The sequence below is a fragment of the Monodelphis domestica genome, chromosome 5 (assembly GCF_027887165.1).
Source record: "Monodelphis domestica isolate mMonDom1 chromosome 5, mMonDom1.pri, whole genome shotgun sequence".
Classification (NCBI taxonomy): Eukaryota; Metazoa; Chordata; class Mammalia; order Didelphimorphia; family Didelphidae; genus Monodelphis; species Monodelphis domestica.
The window spans coordinates 200,504,997-200,530,330 of record NC_077231.1 but is presented as its reverse complement, the minus strand read 5'-3'; the positions used below and the strand labels follow the sequence as shown (position 1 = coordinate 200,530,330).

Genomic DNA, 25,334 nt, shown 5'->3' with positions numbered 1-25,334 from the left:
GTGGTAAAAGACTACTTTAGAACTAGCTGTCCTAATTGGGACTCTATGGACTTTGAAGAATTGAGGAGAGTAGCAACCTATGTTTATAAAGGTCGTGTAAAAAGACCTGAGGAAGATGATACATCAGTGGAAGATTTAAAGAAAGAAATTGAAATGTTAAAGAGACAATTGAAAAATAAGGGAGAGACTATAGCCCCTTTGCGGGAATTCACAAATAAATCAGTAACCTGCCACTTCTGTGAAAAGAAGGGCCACAAAATGATGGAATGTAGAACCTTTCTTAAGATGATTGGAAGAAATACACAGTTTAATAACAATTTTAGAAATAATAACTATAGAAATGATGATAATGGTCATAGAAACCAGAACAACTATAGAGATGATAATGGTCATAGAAACCAGAATTTTAGAAACTCTAGAAATTATAATAATGACTACGGAAATAACTATACTGAATATAGAAATAAGAACTTTAGAAACCAGAATTATAGAAATAGGAATTGGGAAAATAATGACAATGCTCAAAATGAAGAAAATTATAATGATAATGACCAACAACAAAATATGAGAAATGGAGCTCGTCCAAAACATACTCGAGGTGCTAATGAACCTCAGAGAGGTGCCCTTCAGGAGGGTGCCCAAGGAACTTCCCAATATAATGAAGATGATTCTTCTTAGATTGTATTAATTTTGTTGATATTAATTAACCCTTTTCAGTTTTTTCTCCTATCCAAATAGTAGGAAAGAATGAACAAAGAACTTAAAACTATGATTGGAAAATTATGCACTGAGACACATTTAAAATGGCCTGAAATTCTCCCTCTGGCCCTATTTTATCTTAGAAGCAGGCCTAGAGGAGACCCACACATCTCACCATTTGAGATGCTTTTTGGACATCCGCCTATACAGACTAAACCTTTTCCCCCTGCATATACCTCAGTATTAGGGGGAGAAACTACTATTGCTTCCTATATACAGGAGTTACAGCACAAACTATGTGAACTTCATGAATCCGGAACTGCAGCACAAGCTGGACCACTAGACTTTTCTCTGCATAACCTGAACCCAGGAGACAAAGTTTATATTAAGAATTTCAAGAGTACTGGAGCAACTCAGCCTTCGTGGAAAGGACCACTCCAACATCTATAAAGATTGGAGAAAAGGACTCTTGGATTCACTGCTCACATGTGAAGAAAGCATCTTCTGTTGAGACTGATTGATTGTATCCTATCATATGAAATGGAGATAATAATCCATAGACAAGTGGATGCTGTTTTTTTGAGAACACATTGAATTACTGATTTTTTCCTTAATTTTTTTTATTATTGCTTTTCTTTATTTTTGATCAGAATATTTGATTTTTTTCTCATTTTTGTCCTGAAGGTACACATAATTAATATTAATATTTTTTCTGCAGTAATACAATTTTAATATATATATATATTCTTGCTATAATGTCAATATATACCTAAAAGCTTTAAACTATGGGAACCTGCCATTTATTGATAAAATATTATAGGACTGTGATTAATGTTTATGTATCTGATTCCAGAAAATGGGATAAAAACAAGGAGCACAGATTTAACCTGAAAAGTGCCAAAAAGAGCACACAAGAAATTAGTGTGAGACTCGAGGTTGCGACGCTTGACATATGTTAAGTCGTAGGACTTCCTTGTATCTACACTCTCTGCAAAGTACTCATACAAGTACAAAGTTTGACTATCATGCTGGCTCCCTATATCCCTGAGAACGACAAAAAACTCAGACGAGGGAATGGTTATTCCCTATAAAAATAGAATTCTAGTTTACTCCACCTGTACAATATCTCTTGAATATTTTCTAGTCCTATTCTCCATCGTCTCTGCCACCACCAGAGAAGCAACTACAGTGTGGTAGCAAGAACCCTAGATTTGGAATATCAACTCTTCTACATATTCCCTGGGTGACCTTGGACAAGTTTTTTTTTTTACTTTTGTTTGCCTCAGTTTCTCATCAATGAGTGATTGGTCCTAATGATCTTCAGGATCTTTATAATCTTATGCTCCTAATCCAAAACCACCCATTTGGATTATTGCAATAGTTTCCACATTGATCTTTCAGCTTTTACTGGCATTCCTTTCCAAAGTATCCTTTACATGGTAGCTAAGAGAATATATATTTTTCCAATGTTAATATTTTATTTTTCCTAATTACAAATAGAATTACAAAAATAATTTTTTAAAATTTGCTTTTGAAAGTTTGAGTTCCAAATTCCCTCTTTTTCACCTCCTTCCTTCCTTCCTTCCTTCCTTCCTTCCTTCCTTCCTTCCTTCCTTCCTTCCTTCCTTCCTTCCTTCCTTCCTTCCTTCCTTCCTTCCTTCCTTCCTTCCTTCCTTCCTTCCTTCCTTCCTTCTTTCCTTCCTCCCTCCCTCCTTCTCTTTTCTTGTTCACCTGCCTGGCTGTCCATCTCTTTCTGCTCTCCAGTGGGGTCTCCCTCACCAGTCTACTTTCACCCTCATTTGAACTGCCCCTTGCAACCAATAAATAGAGTTAAACCAAGCAAAAAAGCACTTGGGGAGGATAGTTTCTACAGCCTCTCGCAGAGCTCAGAGAAGAGCTGACTGGCAGAAAACTGGGGAGAAGATGTTTAAGGGAGCTCAGGGGTACTGGATCTCTGCTCCCATTGCAGAGTGGGATTTCCCAGGGTTTGCTTCTTCTTTATGAATGGGCTGTGTTTGGCATGAGTGTGACTAGAGCAATTGTTCTTTTTCGAGAGTGTGTGTGTGTGTGCGTGTGTCTGGATGTGTGTGATTGTGTGTTGAAACTGACTCTGCGAGCACAGCGTGCCTCTTTCAGCATTTGTGTGTGGCTGATTGCATAACGCATGGCCGGGAGAGTGAGGGTGACTTGTGGATGTGTGAGCTGTGTGTAGGACTGTCTGAGTGATACACTGACTGAGGGTACGTGGCTCCTGGACTGCTGTGTGTTGGGTTTCACAGTGGCAGCTGATGAGGGTGAGGGGAGGGCGAGGAGAAGAGGACGCGGGAGGGAGAGAAGGGGAGGGAGAAAGGGAGGCAGAAGGGGAGGGAAAAATCATCAGAGAGAGACAGAGACCGAGACCAGAGCGGGGAGGTTTTGCTGGAGCGGGAGGCTCCGAGCCAGGAGGCGGAGCCCGCGGGAAGAGAGAGCCAGCGGAGCCTCTGGGGCTGAGCACGGTGAGAGCCGGCTCTGGGTCTCGGGCTGGGGCCGAGGGATGCGGGGATCCAGGATTCGAGGATGGGAGATGACCATGACCCGGAGACTGGGTGATGGGGAAGGACCAGGGGTACCTCGGCGGTTGGAGAAGGGGAAGGCTGGAGGATTCTCCACACGCCTGTGGACACGCGGGGCGTGTGTGTGTGTGTGTGTGTGTGTGTGTGTGTGTAGATGCCTCAAGGGCAGATCCTCCGGCAGGCTTTCTCCCCATTCATTCCCCTCTTCTACCTTTCATTCTCGAAGATGGGGGTAGCCAGGGATAGTGGTTGGGGGGAGGAGAAAGGGGTTCAATATTTCTGGGCTTTTCCCAGCTGGACGGAACCGGGGAAGAAGGCTGCTCCTTCCCCTCTCTGAGAGGGGACTTGCAGGTGAGACCGACCCCGGGGTGGGGCGGGGGGGAGGAGGGGACCCGGTGGAATCCTGCGGAGTGGGAGCGGACAAGGGCTGAAGAAGCTCATCCCGGTCTTGGGGGAGTGATCTGCATGTGTGTGCTCCGTGCTGGTGTGTAGGACTGGGCTGGAGTGTGACTTGTGTGGGAGTGAAGACATAGGTGTTACTAGTGTGAGGACATGTTGAGTAAAGGAGTTGGACCGGGGGGAGAAACCGCGTGAGAGCAGGGATTGGGGTGTGCTGCCTCGTTGGGCGTCTGGAGGGGGTGTGTGATCTGGGTGTGCAGTGTGGCTGCGTGTGCATGTGATGTGAGGGTTGTTTGTGCATGTGTACATCCAGAACTCATCCCTCTCCCTCCCTATTCCTTTCAGCCACCCTCCTTCCCTTCTTTCCCGGCCCCACCTCCTATCCCCCACCCCCACCCAGCCTGATGTGGCTGGCTCATGAGCCCATCCACAGCGGTGGTAGGAGTCTGGGATCAGCTGCAGGAGGCAAGAGTCTGGGGCTGCGTGGCTTTCTTCCCTGGGGAGCCTGGAGCTTGGGGCCTTTCACAACCCTGAAATAGAAAATACAGCCCTCTTCCCTTTCGGGAAAGGGACAGAAAATCCTCAATTGGGGTGGGGGGGTAAGCAGAGAAAGAAGCAGGAGGGATCTAGAGCTAGTCAGGAGTGGACTTCCTGTGCTAGGAGAGGCATCTGCTGGAATCTGAAAGTCCCCTCACCCATTCTGTCTCCCAGTGCCCTACCCATCCAATGGGGCCTCTTTGGTCGTTTGCTCTCCTCCCCCAGGTTCTAGTGGTCCCCTTTCCCCGGGGGCTGAGCCCGGCTAAAGAGCCGGTGATTTGGGGTCAGTAACTCTAGTCCTTCCAGGCAGGAGGGTTGGGATGAGACAGAGATGGCTGGAAGCCCCCAATGGATCTGAGTGGGCTAGAACAGGGCCTGGGGGAGAATGGGCTGATTTAGGTAATGGTGGAAGGGGTAGAAGGAAGCACTGGAGGGACTGATGGGGCCATAGCGATGTACACTGCAGCATTTAGGACACACAGCCCCAGGTCTGGGAACGCTGGCCAGTCATGGAAGGCTGAGAGAGGTTCATTCATTCAACAGACATTTATCAAGTGACTACTATGTGCAGTTCACCAAGCTAGCTGCAGAGAGAAGGGGCAATGGGAGAGGAGCCAGGAGAGCATCCCCCTTCCAGGGCCTTCTTCATAGGAAGTCAGAAGTGCACCCCACCCCCTCCCCATGCGCCTGTCCCTGGGAGAAGGGAGGATGAAGCATTTCCCTTGGCAAGCAGGGCTAACTGGGGCATCTGTCCTCTCTTTAGGACAGACAGAAGGACAGTGCTTCTCCTCGAGGTGAGGTGTTCTCCCGGAGTCGAGGGTAGGGGCCATGGCTGGGCAGGGCTGGGTGGGGCTGATTTGCTGGGCCCTCCTGGGTGCTCCCGTGGCCCCCCAGCCCAGCTCCCCAGTCCCTGGTGCTTTTCTTACCACCTTGGCCCCACGTCCTCAGAGCGAGGCTTCCATGCTCTCTCTCAACCTGGGGCTCAACTTCAAGTTTCATGTTCGGGGGCCCGGTTCTGCCTGGGGAGGACTTGCCACCGAGACCCAGCCTCGAATCCAAGTTCTGGACCAGGAGCCTAATGAACTGGGTGGTGGGCTGAGAACTGACCCGCTCCCTGAACTGTCAATGAGTTCCCCAGAGTGGGGGTCTGCTGAGGGCAGCGCGGTTGCCAGCACCTCCACTCTGCCTTTGCAATCTACCTCTCCGGATCCTGGGCCCAGAGACGGGCTCCCTCTCCTGGGCACACTATCCCTGGACCCCATGTTCCAGGCCACAGCTCCTCCTCCCAGCACTCCATGGCCCCACAAGAGTGAAGTGGAGCTGAAGTTTGACGTGGCGCTGAGAGCAGGGGCAGCACCCACTCTTGGGCAGAAGATGCTGCCTTTGCTGCCTAGCCTTCGGGCCAGTCTCGCAGAGATAGCAGGCAGACTGGGCCCCTTTGGTGAGTACCAACTTTCTAGCCAAGAGGGCTCCAGAGACGGGATGTGGGAACCACTGGTGGGCAACCCTAGCGCTAGGTTCCAGGAGGGGTGCTCTGCCTTCATAGAGCCAACCCTTTCCCAGCCTTCTTGGCCAAACTCTGAAATGAGTGTTGCTTGTCTCAGCCACTGGGGTATGGTTGGTGTAGACCTTATCCTCTGCATTGTGTCTGTCTTTCACCCCATTAACTCACTCCCCTGCATGCCACCCAAGTCCACCTCCCCGATTACTTAGGGATTGTGGGGAGGAGAAAGCATCTGTGATGGGTGGGCTGTAGGGGGTGGTGGAAAGTCAAGTCAAAATGACAATATTCTGGCCTGAGTTCTTTGTGTGGCTTTGTGTCCTGTTGGTGCCACCTTTCTCATTTTTAAATGAAGAGGTTGGGCTAGAGGATGTCTAGCTAACGTCTTGTGGGCTTTGGGGATTCTCTCCCTAAACCTTCTTTAAGCACAGCCATAAGAGGGGAGCAGGGAGAGTCAGGGTGGGCAATCGGGGCATGGTCTCAGGGACTCCTGTTTTCTTTCCAGGCTTCTTTGGCACTACTCTGTCCTCCCAGCTGGAGCCTTTGGAGGCTAACCTCACAAACAGCACTGTGGGCCCAGGCTCCCCCCACAGTGATGGTTCCATCGGGACTGAACCGCCAGGTGAGAGCTCGTGCTCATCTCCTCCTCCTCCTCCTCCTCCAAACAAGCTATCAAGGCTGGGCACTGTGCTAAACTGGGGGGCCCAAGGAGTGGTCCAAACTATTTCTGCCCTCAAGGAGCTTTCATTTAAGTGGAAGAGAATGCATGATTCCTTACTTTGCTGCTCTAGGATGTTCTAGAGACAGTTCCTAACCATCGGGAATTTCTAGTTTAAGACTAATTGTTGTTGAGTCATTTCAATCATGACTTTTTTTTTTGTCTGTGATCCCATTTGTGGTTTTCTTGGCAAAAACACTGGACTGGTTTGCCATTTCCTTCTCCAGATTATTTGACAGATGAGGAAATTGAGGCCAACAGGGTTAAGTTATTTGCTCAGGGTCACTCAGCTAGTGAGTATCGGAGACTAACTTTGAACTATGGTCTTCTTGACTCTTGGCCCAGAATTCTGTTCACTTCATCACCTAGTTTAATGAGACTGATACCATGAGGGCAAAGGATTGAGAGCCAGGCTTGGAGACCAGAGGTCCTGGGTTCAAATCTGACCCCTGTGTGACCCTGAGTGAGTCCCTTAACCTCCATTGCCTAGCCCTTACTGCTCATCCACCTTGGAACCAATACACAGTACTGATTCCGAAGATAGAAGGTAAGGGCTTAAAAAAATAAGACTGATACCAAGAGGCAAATAAATATACAAAGGCACAAGTTGGGCAGGCAGCTAAGGTTTCCTCCATTAGTTATTCCCACAGCTGCTCCATTCCCCTCTCCTTGTTTTCTACCAACACTGGCTGATTCAACAAATTCAACAAACACATAAGAAGAGGCTCCTGTGCTAAAGGCAGATGAGTCAGGAAGCCTTAATGGGCAGATGCTGGACTTGGAATCCACAAGACCCAAAGTTCAAGCCCTGCCTTTGAGGTTTCCTGGCTATGGGATCCTGGGATCCCAGATTTAAAACAGGAAGACATCCGAGGTCTCCTCCATTTCCCCTCTCCCTCCACATTCTGCCTGGCAGCCACGGCTCTCTCCTGTCTGTACTTCTGTCTTCTTCTTCCTCGGTGGCATCTGACAGGGGCAGACAGAGCTTGGCCCCACAGGGGAGAGACACGAGAATGTAGACTTGGAGCAGGAGAGAATTCTAGGCATTCGCATGAGTGGAGACCTTCAGGGGACCCATGACGGCCAGGGTCCCTTCTCCCTTCTTTCTCACAATCAAACTACACCTAGTCTGGGGTTTCAAGGGTGGGAGCTTCTCACGGTTGGATTTGGGTCAAAGTCTTCCTTTATTGCTTGTTGAATTGCAGCCAAGGCCTGTGCAACATACATAGTATATGTCCTGATTAGTCAATTAATCAACTGACTAGTAATAATAATAAGCATTTATTAAGTGCCTACATGTGCCAGGTGATGACCCTGGGCAAGTCACTTAATCCTGTTGGTCTCAGATTCCTTATCTGTAAAATGAGCAGGAGAAAGAAATGCCAAACCATTCCCATATCTTTAACAAGAAAACTCCAAAGGGTAGCTAGGTAGATTGAGAGGCAGGCCTGGAGATGGAGCGCCTGGGTTCAAATCTGGATTCAGACAATTCCTCGATGTGTGACCCTGAGCCAGTCACTTAATCCCCATTGCTTAAGCCCTTACTTCTCTTCTGCCTTGAAGCCTATACTTAGTATTGATTCTGAGACAGAAGGTAAAGGTTAAAAAAAAAAGACCATGTACAAATAAAATATACACAAAATAAATAGAGATAACCAGGGCACTCACATGGAGAGGGTAGGGGGTCAGGAAAGCATCTCATAGAAGGGAAGATTTTAGCTGGGATTTGAACCCCCCCCCCCATGACTAATATGCAGGGCTATAAGTTGGGTGCTGCTCCTGATGTGGATGACTGGTCCTTTTCTTGGAGGTGCTCTGGAGACTCAACCCTCATTTCCTTTGAGGGGCTGGCCATGGGCATGGAGATGCCAACCAGTCTCAGCTCTGTTTTGAGAATACTTCTTTGTATTTATTTGCTTGCTTGTTTGTTTATTTTTTAAGTATATTCCAATGGTTACATGATTCTTCCTTCCCTTTTCCCCTGCCCCCTCCCGGAGCCAACAAGCGATTCCACTGGGTTACACCTGTGTTATCATTGAGAATCCTTCTTAAAACCATTTTGGGGACGGGCACCCAAGCCGAGGAGGTGTTGGTCAGTCCCCCAAGGGAGTGGGAGCTGAAGCTTGGTGTGGCACCGAGCCAGTCCTGGTGCTTACCTTTCCTTCTCTGATCTGTCCCAGAAATCCCCTCCGGTGAGGTGCTAGCTCGTGGCGCCTTCCTGCTCTCTCTGTATGGGAAACAGGAGCCCCTCCTGAAGGTGTCAAGAAGGTATCTGTGGCCCTCCGGGTGGGAGATGGCTCCAGAGGATGCTGGTTGGCAGCCTGTCAGCCCAGGTGACAGCCTTGACCGAGAAAGACCTAATGATTCTGGACAGGCAGAGGCAGCGTGGCTCGGTTAGTTTGGAGGCTTCTCCTCTTCCTCCTCCCTCTTTGGGGGGCCTTGGGAAGCTAGTTTCTTATCTTCCTGATTCCCTGGGTCAGGCTCCGGAGGGTTGGCCCCTTCTGGAAAGGTCAATGAGTCTTGGCCAGGCCATCGGGGATGGCTCAAGTGGGCAACCCTTCCCCAGGAAGGATGGGGCCAGAATCTTTGAGGTATCCCAGGCAGGGGATACTGAATCTCAGAGAGGAGATGCTTTAGAGACTAACGCTAACGTTACAGCTATGGGGCAGCTAGGTGCTCAGTGGATAGTGCCAGGCTTAGAGTCCAGAGGTTCTGGGTTCCAATCTGGCCTCAGATACTTCCCTGCTCTGTTATCCTGGGCAAGTCACTCAACTCCCATTGCTTGGCTCTTACCTCTCTTCTAAACTAAACTAAACTAAACTAAACTAAACTAAACTAAACTAAACTAAACTAAACTAAATCCAACATTTAGTATTGATTTCTAAGACAGAAGATAAGAGTTTTTTTTTTAAGTGACATCTCTTCTGTGAGGGCAGAAATGGAGTTTTCTCTCCTTTTAACACCCCCACTGCAAGCATGTGCACACACACATCAACAATACCGAGCACAATGCCAGGCACCAAGTGGGTGTTGAGTGATGTTGATCACTTGAATTTGGAGCCCAGGAACAGCTGTGGAGGTTGAGCTTGCCAAGTGGAATCTTTTATGCAATAATTTCTCCCTCTTGAGCTATGCTAGTGTTCCTTGTCTCAAGGCTTCTGAGTTTGCAGGGGTTCCCTCCTATGGATGTGCATTGGGGGAGGAATGGATAGGAGTTGGGGCATGATGTTGGATACAACTGGCCTTGTGCCTGTTGCCATTTTCTTTCTTTTTAACCCTTACCTTCTATCTTAGAATCAATACTGCATATTGGTTCCAAAGCAGAAAAAAAACAGAAGGGCTAGTCTATGGGGATTAGGTGACTTGCCCAGGGTCACACAGCTAGGACCTGTCTGAGGTCAGAATTGAACTCAGGTCCTCCCATTTCCAGACTTGGCTCTCTATTCATGGAGCCACCAGTTGTCCTTGCCATGTACTTATTGTGTGACCATGAGCAAATTACTTAACCTCTCTAGGTCTCAGTTTCCTCATCTGTAAAACAAGACTAATACTACATGTAAGGATTAAATGAGATAATGTTTGTAAAGTTCTTGGCAAACTATAAATATTGATTATTCTTATCATTGGAATTTCCCAACAACCCTCTGAGGTTGATCTATGATGATTTTCAATGTGATAGAATTCCATAATTTGAGGGCTGTCAGGTGCTTTCATTGCAATAAGCAGTATTTTTATCCCTATTATACAAATGAAAGAAATGAGATTCAGATGAGTCAAGTGATTTATTCCAGATCAAGTAGCTGGGAAGAGCAGAGTCAGGGATCTTCTGGGCTGGGCCTTCTTGTTCCAAAGCTGGTGCCTTTCTCCCTCTAGAAAGGGTTGTTGGTGATGGTGAAGGATGGGATGAGGACAAGCCTTTGGAGAAGGATGCATTTGGCTTTGCTAGTGAAGGGAGAGAAGGTGCTGAGCGATGTTGGGGGGGTGTTCAGGGCAGGAGCTAGAGTTCTCAGGTTGCCCAGGACACCCTAGGGAAGTTGGGGATGGGAGAAAAGAATAGGGTCTTTGGCACCTGGGTGGATTTCTTGAATTGCCTCATGTCCCATGCCAGGGGGAGGGTTAGTTCTTGTCCAGTGGCCTGGTCATGCACTCAGGACTAGGAAAACAAGATTACCCACAGATAGGAGCAGGGGAAGAAAGGAAGGGGGGAAAAGAATGAGAAGGGTGGGGTTTTAGGGTTTCTTCCTTTTACTTCCATATAGTTTCCTTAATGTTGTTTAGGGAAAGTGCTGTGTAAACTCAAAGACCCTATAAAAATGTGTGCAATTGTCATTCATTTGCGCTATTACTGAGGATGCTACAAAATGGACTGGGGATGGTGTCCGAAGAAAGTGCTATGGAAGGACTGGATTAGATAGAAAGGCAAGAAGAGACTGAAGAATGGGGAGGAGAGAGAGACAGGCAGACAGACAGACAGACAGAGACAGAGAGAGAGAGAAAGACAGAGAGACAGAGAGGAAGACAGAGAGAGAGAGAGAGAGAGAGAGAGAGAGAGATGAGAGGAGAGAGAGAGAGAGAGAGAGAGAGAGAGAGTTATCTCTATAGATGGAGAGGCCATCTTTTATCACTCTTAAAATTCCTTTTAACTCTAAATCTATGACCCCTTCATTTTACAATGAGAAAACTGAATATGTCATGTCTCAGGTATCCTTCAAGTTCTCAGGTAATCACTGAATAAGCAGCCTACTATGTGCCAGGCTCAGAGCAGGGCAGCCTTATTTGTTCCCTAGTTAAGGGCGATCTTCATTAAGGACAGTTAGCATATCCAAATTGTGGAACTGGGTAAAGTGCAGCATTGTGTTCATGTTTATTCATTATGCTAATGAGGATAATCGCTCCCGAGCTAGGCGTGACCTTGAAGGTTACCTAGTCCCACGTCCTCTTTTTCAGTTAGAGAAACCAAGTTCGGTGTGCGGCTCCTTTCAGTTCTTTACCCAATGGTTTATTTATTCACTAGGGCCTGCTGCCTTCATTAGAGACTGTTAAGCTCATCCAAATGGTATTTGCCCAATTCTGTAAAGCCCCATCCTGTGTCCACACTTCCTCCTGCTGGTCCTTAGGATCATGAGATGGGAGCGTTAGAACTTGAGAGGCTTCGGAGGCCATCTGGGCCCACCAATCCTCTCATTTTACAGAGAAGGGGACTGAGGTTCAGTGACTTCCCCCAAGTCTCACAGGGAGTAAATGGCAGAGCCAGAGGTCTAGCCCAAATCCTCTGAGCCACCCCCCCTCCCTCCAACCCAGTCTTCATCCTCCTGTCTCCTTCGCCTTTCCCGGGATCCTGAAAACCTCTTTTTCAAAAGCAGCCTTCAGTGAAACAAACACTAGCTTGAAATAGGCAAAGCCACAAGCTACTGATTGTTGACATTTTATAGACTTTAGCCCTGACATATAGGTGGCAGAGGGTAGGGGCGAGTTGGAAAGGGGGAGTGATTGAGGAAATGGGATTAATAGAGAGGGACCTCCACTTCCTTGTGCAGCTGGGATTGAATGGTGTGTATTTGCCCTTCTTGGCTCTCTGGCTCTCACCCCTGCTGACCCCTGGGTCCTTCTCCTCCCCATCTGTCCTGCTCTCTCATTTCCCACCTGTCCTAATCACCTTCCTCCTGACTTTCCTGACTCCCCTCTCTCCACCTGTCCAGTTTTCCCCCTTCTTCCTTCTCCAGGCTCTTTCTCTAGTCCCTGCTTTCCTGCCCTTCCCTGACCACCCCGAGGCTGAATGTGCCCCAAGAGCCCCTCCTAGAGCAGCCCACCATGCATTCCTGGCATTTCCTTAATTATCTAATTGTGACTCAGCCAGGCTATTGGTGTCATCGGTCTGGTAGCCACAGCACCCTCCCCCTGCTCATCCCCCTCACAGCTGTCTCCTGTCTGTCCCACACTTCCTTCCCAGAGTGCCCCATCCTCCTCTTGTCTGGCCTCGATACAGCCGAGCCTGCTGGGCTGCTGGCTGGTCACAGGTTCCAGCGGGCCCCCCCCCCCCCCCCCCCCCCCCCCCCCCCCCCGAGAGGCAAGAATCTCTTTTTTCTGCCTCTTCTCAAACACAAAGAAGCAGCTCTGCTTCCTCCTGGGGGTTCCCTGGTGCAGAGAACTCCCACTGAAAGAACTCTGTCCCCCAAAGCTGAGCACTCAAAGGTCAAGTGGCCTGCCCACCGTGTGAGTGAGGCATACTCAACGTGGTGTTCCTGGTTTAAAGCCTTGGGGCACAGCAGCCATCAGACTAATGCTCATTCCCTCTTCCTTCCTCCCAAGGATCTGGGACACAGGCTGGGGGGCTGAGGGAGAGACTTACTCAGCTTGGAGGAGATTAGGCACTCAGACTCCGACTCCTTCCCATTTCTCCCTCCCAGTCATCTCCTGGGAAAATCGGACTTTATCTCAGTGTGCGCCTCTGCAAAGAAATGGTCCTACCATGTTAGCCTTCCCTGAAAGGGACAGCCTGGCAGCCGGAAGGCCGAGTGGGGCCCTTGGGTGGCTGGCAGCTCAGTGGATGGCCAACGCCAATGATGAGAGCCTGTGGTCTTAGCAGAAGGCTGGGGAGGGCAAATGTCTCTCCATTCCAGGCTTGCAGGGCATGAGGAGAGTGGGGAAATGGGGGAGCTTTCTTGGGAAATAAGGATATTACGGGGAAGGACAGGGGAGAACTTGCTTCAGGCTTCGAAGGGATGAATGTGGGATGAGAAGTAGAGAAAGTATCTACTTTCTTTCAGAGTTTGGGACTCCCCTGTATCTTGTATCGACTCTCGCTCTCTCTCTCTCTCTCTCTCTCTCTCTCTCTCTCTCTCTCTCTCTCTCTCTGTCTGTCTCTGTCTCTGTCTCTGTCTCTGTCTCTGTCTCTGTCTCTCTCTCTCTCTCTCTCTCCTCACCTTCTGTCTTGGAATGGCAGAAGAAATTATATACATTTATATATTTATTATTACATATTCTATATAGATATATTATAAATATAGTTATGGCAGAAGAAAGGTAAGGGCTAGGCAACTGAGGTTAAGTGACTTGTTCACTTAATTCAGGTCAAATCCCACAGTTTTTTATTTTATTTATTTTATAAACCCTTACCTTCCATCTTGGAGTCAATACTGTGTATTGGCTCCAAGGCAGAAGAGTGGTAAGGGCTAGGCAATGGGGGTCAAGTGAATTGCCCGGGGTCACACAGCTGGGAAGTGTCTGAGGCCAGATTTGAACCTAGGACTTCCTGTCTCTAGGCCTGGCTCTTAATCCACTGAGATACCCAGCTGCCCCCCTAAATCCCACAGTTCTAAAAGTATCTGAGGTCAGATTTGAACCCAAGATCTCTCTTCTCTAGGTCTGGCTCTTTCCACTGAGCCACCTAGTTACCCCCTTGATATCTATTCTATAGGCAGAAGGTAAGGGTTTAAAATATATGCAGTTAAATATTTAATGTGATATAAATGTAAATATTCAATAAAATAGGTGACTATCACAGTGAAGAGTGCACCAAGCCTGGGGCAAGAAGACTTGGGTTCAAATTCAGTCTCAGACACTTACTATTGTGTGTAGTCCTGGGCAGGTCATTTAACCCCTTTGGCCTCCGTTTCCTCATCTGTAAAATAAGCTGGAGAACCACTCCAGGGTTTTTGCCAAGAAGCCCCTATTTGATCCAAAAGAGTTGGAGGTGACTGAAATGACTGAACAACAACGACAGAAACAACAAAATAAAAACACAACAGAATATAGAGATTTTAATACAAGATACGTGGCCCACAGAGGTCTTTCTTTGGGGTTTGTGGCCCCTGTTTCTGTCTGAATTTCACACGACTGATTTAATTTCCTCAGGCTTCAGATCTCTTCTGGACCCACCACTATGAGCTTTCTGGGATCCTCTCTAACCTGTGGGGCTCCATGAGAAAGAGCCCCCTGAACCTCGGGGCTCCCTGTGGGCCGGCAAGGCTAAAAGTCTGGAGGGAGGAGCTTGGAGGTGGGCCACAGGACAGTCCTGGATGGATAGACAGATTCTGTCTGTTCCAGCCATGGTGTAGGGGGTGCCTAAGCTGGAGGCGGACAGCGTGGCGGCTTTCCTAATTATCTGTCTCCATGTGTATAGATATCACCCCCATGCCCAGTGACCCTTCTCCGACCGGCCCGAGGAGCTCATCGGCACAGCCAGAGTGTGGGGCGGAGGCGTGCGGCCCCCTGGACCTGCCCGAACCCGACGATCCTCCTCCGGCGGCTCCGATGCCCCCCTTTTTTCTGAACTTAGAGGCCGACTGGGCCTCTGCCCGAGCCCGCTGGGGGCTGGCCTGGGAGGCTCATGTGTACGGGGTGGGTGCGCTCTTTGGGCTGGTGGCCTTGTTGGCTCTGCTGAGTCTGGCCCTCCTGCCCTGGCGCTGCCCCCCAGGAGCCCCTTGCCTGGCCCTGCTCAATCTGCTCCTGCTTTCAGCGGGGGCCGCCCGGGCCTTTCCACTCTTCTATGATGCCTACGGGCACAGGGAGAGGCTGCCGGGCCTGGTCCGGCTACTCCTGCACGACTTGTCGCTGCCCTGCCTGACGGCCTGCCTGGGGCTGGCCTGCCTGCTGCTGGCGCGCCCCCGCCCGCCCCGATGTCCCGGGGGCCTGGCCACCCTGCTTCTCTTGGTGCTGGGCCTTTCCGCCGGGGCCACTATGGCGGGAGCCGTCTCCAGGCCGCTTCTTCCCCTCTTGCTAGCCTCCCGGGGCCTTGCTGCCCTCCTGGCATCCCTCTTCTCGGGACTCTTGCTGGCTCTCTCCTGCCGGAGCAGCCGCCGGCGGGCGGGGGTCCCTCTGGGAGGTCCTGGGCTCAAGGGCCCGACGCCCATCCCCCCAATCCGGGGCCCCTTCGCCCTGCCCCAGTCGTGGCAGTGGGCAGCACGCACGGCACCCGTGGCAGGGGCCTTTGGGCTGCTGAGCGGGGGCCTCCAGGGGTACCTGGTGCTCTACACTCTGGGCTATGGAGGTCAGCTTGGCCTGGCAGGGCCCTGGCCCTGGTGGGCTTTCCAGCTGGGCGTGCGGCTGGGCGAGGTCGGCGTGGCATTGCCGTTGGCCTTGCTGGGGCTCTACCCGGCTCTCTACAGCCCCCGAATCTCCCAGAGGTGCTGGGCCAAGCTGTTTCGCTTGTCCCCGGGTCACGGGGCCCCACTGCTGCCGTCGGGCTGGGGCCCCCGGCCCCAAGACAAGCTGCCCCCGGGAAGCACCATGGAACAGGGCGAGGCTGAGCTCTTGCCTCTGTGTGCCCTGGCCGGGCCGGGTCCTGACCTTCTCCTCCCAGGGGGTGGCCACCTGGGCATGGAGGGGGGGGCTGCCCACCTGGCCCCCTCGGCCGCTTCCTCCCGGGCACCGGCAGCGACTGCACCGTGGACTTCTGCCCCCCGTCCCCCATCGACCTGCACCGCAGCATTGCAGAAGCCCTCTGCAGCGAAGTCCTAATCACCCCCAGCTTCTTCCAGGGTCCCGTCTTCAGGGAGACCCTGCCAGGACCCAGCCTCTCCGGCACTACCTCCAGTGAGGAGAGCTCAGGGACGGGGACAAATGAGGCGAACGGGGGAGACCCAAGCTCCCCAGCCCCCGTGCTGCCCTCCCCGGGGGCCTGGCTGGTGGGCAGCAGCGCCTCCTCAGGCTCTCTGTACGGACTCTCCAGGGACAGCTCGTCCATGCTGCTCTGCTCCAGCCCAGAGAAGCCGCCTCGGCCTCCGTTGGCAGGAATCCGTAGCACCCCTCGCCCTTCGGGGAGCAGCTCGAGTCCCCCGGCCCCTGGGTGCTACAGGGCTCTGTCCCTGCCCTCCTGTACCTCTCCGGAAAGGCCAGAGCTGAGCAAGGACGAAGCCCTGCTCCAGGAGCAGTTCCTGGATGCCTGCCGACAGATTGACGAGCTCAGCGTCAGCAGCGAGACCATCGACCTGTGAGCGGCTGGGCAGCGCCCTCACGCTCCTCTTCCTGCCCTGCCCCTCCAGGCACGGGCACTGCCCACGACCTGTACACTGTAACCTTCCCCTCAGCCCGCCTGGCTCCAGCACCCCTCCCCCCTGGTCTCTTCCCTCCCCTGGGGATGAGTGGGTCGGGGCTGCTTCTTACTGCCGATGGGGCCTCTCGGAGGAAGGCACCAGAATGGCCTCTCCTCCGCAGCCCCGGGCGCCAATGCCTCGTGCCAGTCCTGTGGGCGCTCCAAGCCTGGCAGAGTTCCACCCTCCTTGGATTCACCAGCAATACAGTTCCAAGGTGCTCCATTCCTTTGGACAACCCTGGCGTCCCCCAGGGTGGTAAGCGTGGTGGGGTCGGGGGCTGCTCTCTCAGAACCCCGGTGTCCGTGTTTACCCCCACTTCTGCCTTCCTGGGATCCATAGCCTGTGTGTGTGGGTGACATGGGTCCCACCTCCTTCCTGCCCTTCCTTCCGTCGGCCCTTCGGGGCCAGCAGGAGAGGGGCTACTTTTAGAGTTAATTTATCAATAAAATATTTCTGAAGAGGCACATCTGATCCATCAGGAGAGGCGTGAAGGGGGGCAGAGGGGAGTGCGGGGGCAGAAGGATGGTCCTACTGGTGAGAGGAGAAAGGCGGCTGAGTTATGTCTTGGAACTGACCCCAGTCTACAGAAACACAACGCTACGAGGCAATGGGCATCCTCCCTGGGTACCAGCATCATGAAATAAGCCTGACCTTTTGTCTTGGAGCGGATGCTGATTATCCATTCCAAGGCAGAAGGGGGATCAGGGCTAGACGCTTGGGGCTAAGGGACTTGCCAGGGTCCCACAGCTAGGAAAGAAATGTCTGAGGCCATATTGGATCCCAGGACCGCCCATCTCCAAGCCTTGTTTAATATTGGGTTGCACTAAATAGGAGCTTGCTGCATACTGAGAAGTTCTGACAATCTTCACTGAAAAGCATTCTGGGAATAGGAAAAGATAGATACACAGGCATCCCCAGAGGGCTTGATGGGTTTGAATGGGGATCCCCTATGAAGAATATTCTAATCTGGGAAGTTCAGAGGCTCCCCTCCCTCAACCATCCTCAATAATACAGAGATTAAGCAACTTCCCCATAGTCATACATTCATCTGGAGGTGGGACTTCAAATGAGCTCTCTCTTCTTTGTATCATGCCCTGTGTACAATCAGTGTACAATCATGTATAGACAACACAAAGAAATATGTTTGTCTCTGTATCTCTACCTTCTGTGTATTGGTTCTGAGCCAGTTGAGCGATAAGGGCTAAGCAATGGAGGGTTAAGTGACTTGCCTAGGGTAAGCTGAGGCCATATTTGAACCCAGGACCTTAGATCTTTGGGCTCAATCTACTGAGCCACCCAGCTTCTCCCTCTTTATATCCTTTTTAAGCCAGCAGTGACCCAAGCACCAATGTGGGGACATTTTTCTTTCTACCCTGCAGATATATTTGGGGATCCTGGGGACATTTCTCTTCCCGTCCCTCAGAGCCAACGTTATTCTCCCTTTTATCTTCCTTTCTGACTCACCAATGGGTCAGAAGTCATAAGACCAAGGGACATGGAGGCATCAAAGTACGTAACAGCTGGGCACACTACAATTTCTCTCCAGGTTTTGCAGCCATGTATGTCTGGCATTTTGCTGGAATCTAGTAGCAGGAGTATTTTGACTTGTCTCTTTGGTGCCATAGAAATAGGGTTGATCTTGATATTAAAATTGTGGATCAGCCTGTAGAAAGACCAGAAAAATCTAGCGATGCCCCTGGATTTGAGGCTTCAGCCTCAAATCTAGCAGAAAGGCACGAGTACATGGCACAGATGTCTCTCTGTTTAGTTAAGGCCAAGGACCGACTCATATGGGGCATTGATAGGAGATGGGGTCAGGGGACTCAGGTCATTTTCCTCCCTGTAGGCTTGGAGGAGGAAGAAAACCTCTCCAAAGGTCTCCTCCTCCTCCAAGCCTAGAGGAAAAGAAGGGGGAGAAGGGAGAGGAAGAAGGGAGAGAAGAAAACCTCTCCAAAGGTCTCCTCCTCCTCCAAGCCTAGAGGAAAAGAAGGGGGAGAAGGGAGAGGAAGAAGGGAGAGAAGAAAACCTCTCCAAAGGTCTCCTCCTCCTCCAAGCCTAGAGGAAAAGAAGGGGGAGAAGGGAGAGGAAGAAGGGAGAGAAGAAAACCTCTCCAAAGGTCTCCTCCTCCTCCAAGCCTACAGGAAAAGAAGGGGGAGAAGGGAGAGGAAGAAGGGAGAGAAGAAAACCTCTCCAAAGCAGGGGAATAAGATGAAAGAACCCTGGTCTCTGTGGATAAATATGCTCAGAACAAGGGGTGTGCAGAGCTCTGGCCTGGTTCCCTCCATGGGAGGTGTCAGGAGAGGGGTGTGCTGGTGATGATGGGCTACAGAGACATCAGAGGGGGATAGGGATGGAGGAGTGGGGAGTGAGGACCACGACTACTCCATCACTGAGGGATTGGCTCAGACATGCTGTTACCTCTTTCCTTTGGCCTGGGACCCAGAAAGCTTTCCAGCCTGGGATCCACCAGATAGTAGCAGAGGCTGAGCAGGGCTGGCTGCCATCTTGTTTCAGCTGCTTTTGATTAAGAGAAGATTGTTCTGGAAAGCTTCCCTGATCTCTTTCCCTTCTCTGCCCCAAGTCTCTGCCTTCTCCGGCCCTCCTCTTCTCTTCCAGCTCTTAGCTCCTCATCTCTGGCCTCCTCCCTGCCCTTATCTTGGTCAGCCCTCTTGCACAGAGTACTCCAATGCATGGGTATTTGAGCATTCATTATTTTTTTCTCTTCAAGGAAGTGCCTCATTCCAGGTATTCTCTCCCTCATGTTCTTTTCTCTTCCCTACACACAAATTCACTTCCACCAGTATTTATCAAATAGGTACCTATTGTCAAGAATCCCCTAGGGACAACTAGGTAGCATAGTGCATAGAGCACCAAGTCTAGAGTCTGGAGGACCTGGGTTAAAATCTGTCCTCATACACTTTGTGACTTGATCCTGATTGCCTAGCTCTTGCTATTCTTCTGACTTAGAATTGATGGTAAAGAGAGAAGAAGGGATACAGGAGTTCCTGAGTTCAAATCTGACCTTAAAAACTTCTTAGCTGTATGGCCCTGGGCAAGTCACTTACCCCAGATTTCCCAGTCCTTATTGCTGTGTCTTGGAACTGACACTTAAGGTAAGGATTTAGAAAAAATAAAAAAAGACAGAAGGTAAAGATTAAAAAAAAAAGTATCAAGCAATGAATACAGCTGGGGGTGGCTCAGTGGCTTGACAGCCAGGCCTAGAGATGGGAGGTCCTAGGTTCAAATCTGGCCTCAGTCACTTCTTAGCTGTGTGACCCTGGGCAAGTTACTTAACCCCCATTGCCAAGCCCTTACTCTTCGACCTTGGAACCATGATTCTAAGACAGAAGGTAAGGGTTTAAAAAAAAGTATAAAGCATCCTCTAGAGATGCTGAATGAGATACAAAGATGAGAAAAACAAGGTTCATGCCCTCAAAGAGTTTATAATCGCCAAAAAAATTAATAAAGAATGCTCTTGTCCTAGTCAGGAGTTCTTAACTTATTTTAAAATTTTTTGATAATTATTTCAACATAATTGGTTATTTTACTTTGTGTATTTTGTTCTGCAAAGGGGTTTGTGATATAAAAAAAGGTTAAGAACCTCTGGAATAAGGTGATGGATGGGGATGATGATAGAGGATAGAGAAAGGGGTTATTCTAGGTTGGGGGCACCAAACAGTGTGGCATGGAATTGAACAAGTTCGTTAATTTCCCTGGGCCTCAGTTTATTCATCTGAAACATGAAGAGATTGGACTAGATGACCTCTGAAGTCCCTTCCAATGTAAGATCCATGAACCTCACATCTTTCCACCCATTTTTTTGGGTGTCACCTAAGCAAGAACTCCTCTAACTTCATTCACACCATCAAGAAGCAGAGATTCTTTGTTCTTCCTAACCTCACCCTTGGGCCACATTCCCAACTTCTTGCCCAAAGTCCCTTCTCCAGGAAGTGCCTGATTTGTGTTCCAACTGGACTTTTATGTCCCCAACTGATGTGGGTCAAACCAGCCTGGGTTTCCAAAGGGGACTAGACAGAGGATTATGACTTTGGAAGATGATGACTTGGAAAAGTGTCTGCCAGCCCCTTCTGCTCCTATGTGGTGATGGATGGGGAGATAGCTCACCGTTTATTTCCCCTGGCAGCCTGATGAGAACTCGTGTGGGGCAGGGGTACCACGACTACTGCTATTTAATAAAAATTCCCTGCATGCATCCCGAGGAGATGGATGAGGGAATATTCTCAATTGAGTGAGTCTCTTGCCCTGCCAGATCTGAAGCAGCAGGGGAAGGTTGAGGCTGAGCAAGAGAGATGGAGAGCTTGGCTGTCCTCTGCTTGACTCAGGGAAGACGGGGAGAAGCAGCTATGAGGTATCAGTCTCTGGGTGCCCGCGGTACTATACTGTGGGTGGCTACTGCCCTCTGATGGACAACACTGCAATGTCCTTTGAAGAGGAGGCAAGCAAGTAAGATGGTGGCATCGTAGGATTGTGCCAACTCATGGCCATTTTTTCCAGGCCAGACTCTGGTCTTTTTTTAAGGTATTTGGTACTAGAGGAAGGTTTGGATTTCAGAAGCCTCAGGTGTGAGCTACCATTTTGCCCACCATCTCCTCTCAGACCTTGATAGGGACGGTCCAGGATCTTGAATCCAAGAGCCTTGGGATGAGTAACTCACAAACCACCAGACCTGCTTTCAGCACAGCTCCCACAGACATCACAGAGAAGTGAAATCATTGTGGAGAGGTGGCCCATCTTCCATGCATCACCAGTCTCCACCAACAAGCAAAGAGGCACTGGAGCCCTTAAGTGGAACCCTACCCAGACCACCAACCCTGCTCCTAGCCCATGCCTCAGAGCCGTGATCTGGGGAAGCAAATCTCCTATGGAAATGACGTCAGATATCCCAGGCTAGTGCCCTCAGCCATCATCTGGGAAGCAGCCCTTGGGGAGATACAGACACCACAGCTCCTGAAGACCTGCAAAAGTTCCTGTGATTAAGGCTCTTGGTGAGAAAGGCAATAAACGCTTATTCAACACCTGGTAAATGCTTTAAAAAAATTTTTTTTTAATTTACCAAATGCTTTACAAGTATTAATTCATTTAACCCTCATGACAACCCTTCAGAGTAGGTACTGTTATTCTCCCCATTTTACAATTGGTGAAACTGAGACAAATAGAGATTATGTTACTTGGTCATATAGTTAATTAGGTGTCTAATACCGGATTTGAACTCAGGACTTCCTAACCCCAGACCCAGTGCTCCTATGAAGTGGAGCCATCCAGTTGCCTTGGGTACTGTCGAATGGTTCACCATCTGCAAGCTTTCTGGCTATTAAGGAGATTCTGAACCGAGTATGGTTACATGTTGTTTTTACATTCCTTTGGATTTTATGTGACTTGATCAGTGCATCTGACATTAAAGAAGAGATATTGACATCTGCTTTGCTGTGGTTCCCTGAAGATCATGGGACTTCCCATCTGGCTTGCACCTGAAACCTTCTATATGGGTTATCTTTCTCACTGGAATGTGAGCTCCTGGAGAGGAGGGACAGTATTTTCTATTTTGTTCCTCCGGTGCTTAGCCCAATGCTTTGTATATATTAAGAGTTTAATAAATGCTTCATTCATTCAGTCAGTGCTGGAGACCATGTGTGTGTGTGTGTGTGTGTGTGTGTGTGTGTGTGTGTGTGTGTGTGTGTGTGTGTGTATTCCTTATGCACACAGAATCTCCAGTTAATACCATCTCCTTTATCTGACTCAAATCTGTGTCTCATGTACATCTCTTTTTATTCTGATTGTGATTATGGTGATTAGTGTAAACATCTGTTTTACTTATCACATGCCATTCTCTGAATAGAGGTTTGGGCATAGGGTCATAGATTTAGAACTGGAAGGACTTTAGAGATGATCTAATCCAGGGATTCTTAACCTGGAGGTTAGTGTACTTTTTGTTGTTGTTGTTGTTTTTAATTTTGATAACTGTATTTCAATATACCCATTTCCTTTTGTAAACCTCTGTATTTTACTTTGTGCATTTAAATATACTATTTTGAGGAGTTCATAGGCTTCACTACAGTGCTATGGGGAACATTACATAAAAAAGATTAAGAACCTTTTCTCTAATCTAACCCCCTCTTTTTTACAGAAGCTGAGAGGTTTGCTTTTATTATATTTTAAATACTTTGGTTTAATACATCTTCCTTTCTTCTTAGCAGAGTAAGGGACTATGGGGATATATATAATACACTACATATAAAGTTGAATATCATTATTTTTCCTGAACTCTTTTCTCTCTTTCTTTCTTTCTTTCTTTCTTTCTTTCTTTCTTTCTTTCTTTCTTTCTTTCTTTCTTTCTTTCTTTCTTTCTTTCTTTCTTTCTTTCTTTCTTTCTTTCTTTCTTTCTTTCTTTCTTTCTTTCTTTCTTTCTTTCTTTCTTTCTTTCTTTCTTTCTTTCTTTCTTTCTTTCTTTCTTTCTTTCTTTCTTTCTTGATAAAAGGAACAGGGAAGGGGGAGAGATGTTTTGGAAGACACTAAGGGATGTCAAACAAAAGATGTTGGTCCAAACCACTAAACAAACACATACTTTGGTTCAGAGTTCCAGCAATAGCCAGACAACCTGAAAATATATGTGATAAGGAGAGTAATCATAGACTTAAGTTGGAAGAGGCCATTTAGTCCAACCCCATCATTTTACTGATGATTGTGGTGGTGGGAGGTTGACTTGCCCAAGGTTACAGAGATAAATTAGAATTTATCTTTCATATACTGTATGAATTCTTGTATATTAGACAGAACTACTATGTATTCTTGTGCCTGGGATCTGGGATCTGGGTCACATCCAGTCTGCTGCTTTTTGCATTTTCTTTCTCTTTAGGAATCCCCAGGAATGTCTTCCTTTTTGACAGAATTTAGTTAATAAGTAAAGTGGTCAAGGGTTCTTTTTCTGTATCCATGTTCCTTATGATGTAGATATGGAGAGGGATGCATAGTTGGATGGACCACCTCTTAATTAGCTATTTATTAATTAAAGATGTCTTAGGATGTTCAAGGAAGGGGCTTCTAAATTCCTATTTATTAAGCTGCCCCTCTTGTTTGGGGCCATCCCTGGTCATGAGACACAATCATGAAGACCTCTGTCACATATTGGTTATGATGCTGGCTTACTCAAAAAACCTGATGCAATCGCTAAACTTGTATTTTTGTCCCAAAATCAGCCTCTTGGGATAATTTTAATCACAACAGGGATAAATATATGAGAGAGGATTTTTATCCCCAGTTTTCTTCAGGCAGTGATCTTTCAATTTATTACATACCTTCCCCAAATATTGCCACTATGAGATTGTGAGCCATGGATATGAATTTTCTCCATAGATATGAATCCTTTCTAACCCTAACCCTAACCTTAATGCAGATTGGAATCATCTCTGTAATTTCCAGTCTTAAAGAGTGACTTGGAGGTACTGAAGAATTAAGTGATTTGCCCAGGGTCACACAGCATCTGAAGCAGGATTTGGATTCAAATCTTCTCTACTTCTAGTCCAAAGCTCTATTCATACCATGCAGCCTCAGGCAATTTAAAAAGAAAAGTAAACACATTGACACGGAAAGAATTTAGAGATGTCTTAATTTTTTTTGTTTTACTTTCTTCCCTGATGGCACATAGAAATAGTTTTTAACATTTATTTTCTGATATTTTGTGATCTAAATTCTCTCCTTCCCTCCCAACCCTCAGGTTGGCAAGCAATATAAATTATACATGTGCTATCATCCAATCCATATTTCCATGTTTGTCATGTTGTGAAAGAAGACACATATTGCACATATAAGAAAAAACTCCCGAAGAAATGAAGTGAAAAATGGAATGCTTGCATCTGCATTCAGACTCCATCATTTCTTTCTATGCCTTTTTCTTTTTTAATTTTTCTTTAGAATATTTTTCTATGGTTACATGATTCATGATTTCTCCCCTTTCTCCTCCCCTCTTCTGAAGCTGACAAGCAGTTCCACTGGGTTATACATGTATCATTGTTCAAAACCCATTTCCATGTGCAATAGAGGGATTCTTTAACATCAAAACCCAAATCACATCCTTATTGCACTATGCTTTTCTTCTGAATTTCGGTTCCCACAGTTCTTTCCCTGGGTGTGGATAGTCTTCTTTCTCCTAAGTTCTTCTGGATTGTCCTGGTCATTGTATTGCTACTGGTAGAAAAGTCCATTACATTTGATTGTTGCCATTCACAGTTAGTCTACCATGTTGATGTTGCTGTGTACACTGTTTTCCTGTTCTAGAAGCTCACTTCACTTGACTTGAAGACTTCTTAATATTCCAGTGCAAATATATGCTGCATAATTTAAGGTTATTTTTCTATTTTGAATCCTATTAGTGCTGCTTACTCCCTTTGTGACCTTCTACTCTAAGCCTCAGTTTCCTTCTCTAAAATGGGAAGTGGGGAAGAGAAGACCCTCGATGGAGGAGAGGGGTGTCTTTGTAGCAAGCAAGCAGGGTTGGAGCAGAAAGGAAGGAGCATGGTGCAGAGGAAAATTTCCTGAATTTGGGCGTCTGAGGACCTAAGTTCGAACCTGACCTATGCCATTTGCCTTCTCTGGGTCTCTCTGGACCTGTTTCATTTTTAAAATAGAGGGAGGGAAAGGTAGTGTTGACCTTTAAAATTCAGTCTAGCTCTTCCCATGAGCAGGATTGAGTGACCAGTTGGTACAAAGCATCCTCGGACTAAGAAATTGGAAATAGGCACTACAGACAGGAAATCAACAATTACGTCCTGAGACGAGTAACTGAGTTGCAAAAAAGCTCCAATCCAACAGGGGGCGCAAACACTGGGCAGACCAGAGAGGCTAGAACCGCGGCTGCTCCCGACACTGGTTTTCAGGCC

The 25,334-nt window shown here is 48.3% G+C and overlaps 1 protein-coding gene across 1 annotated transcript; it reads left to right on the top strand.

Annotated features, from left to right (window-relative positions):
- Positions 1 to 3,674: 3,674 nt before the first annotated feature.
- PRRT4 (proline rich transmembrane protein 4) lies at positions 3,675 to 16,897 on the top strand. Its single transcript, XM_056799673.1, is given in 4 exon segments — positions 3,675 to 5,628; positions 6,194 to 6,310; positions 14,529 to 15,778; positions 15,781 to 16,897. Coding segments are annotated over 4 exon segments (2,541 nt in total). The 5' UTR covers positions 3,675 to 5,015; the 3' UTR covers positions 16,342 to 16,897.
- The last annotated feature ends 8,437 nt before the right edge of the window (positions 16,898 to 25,334 follow it).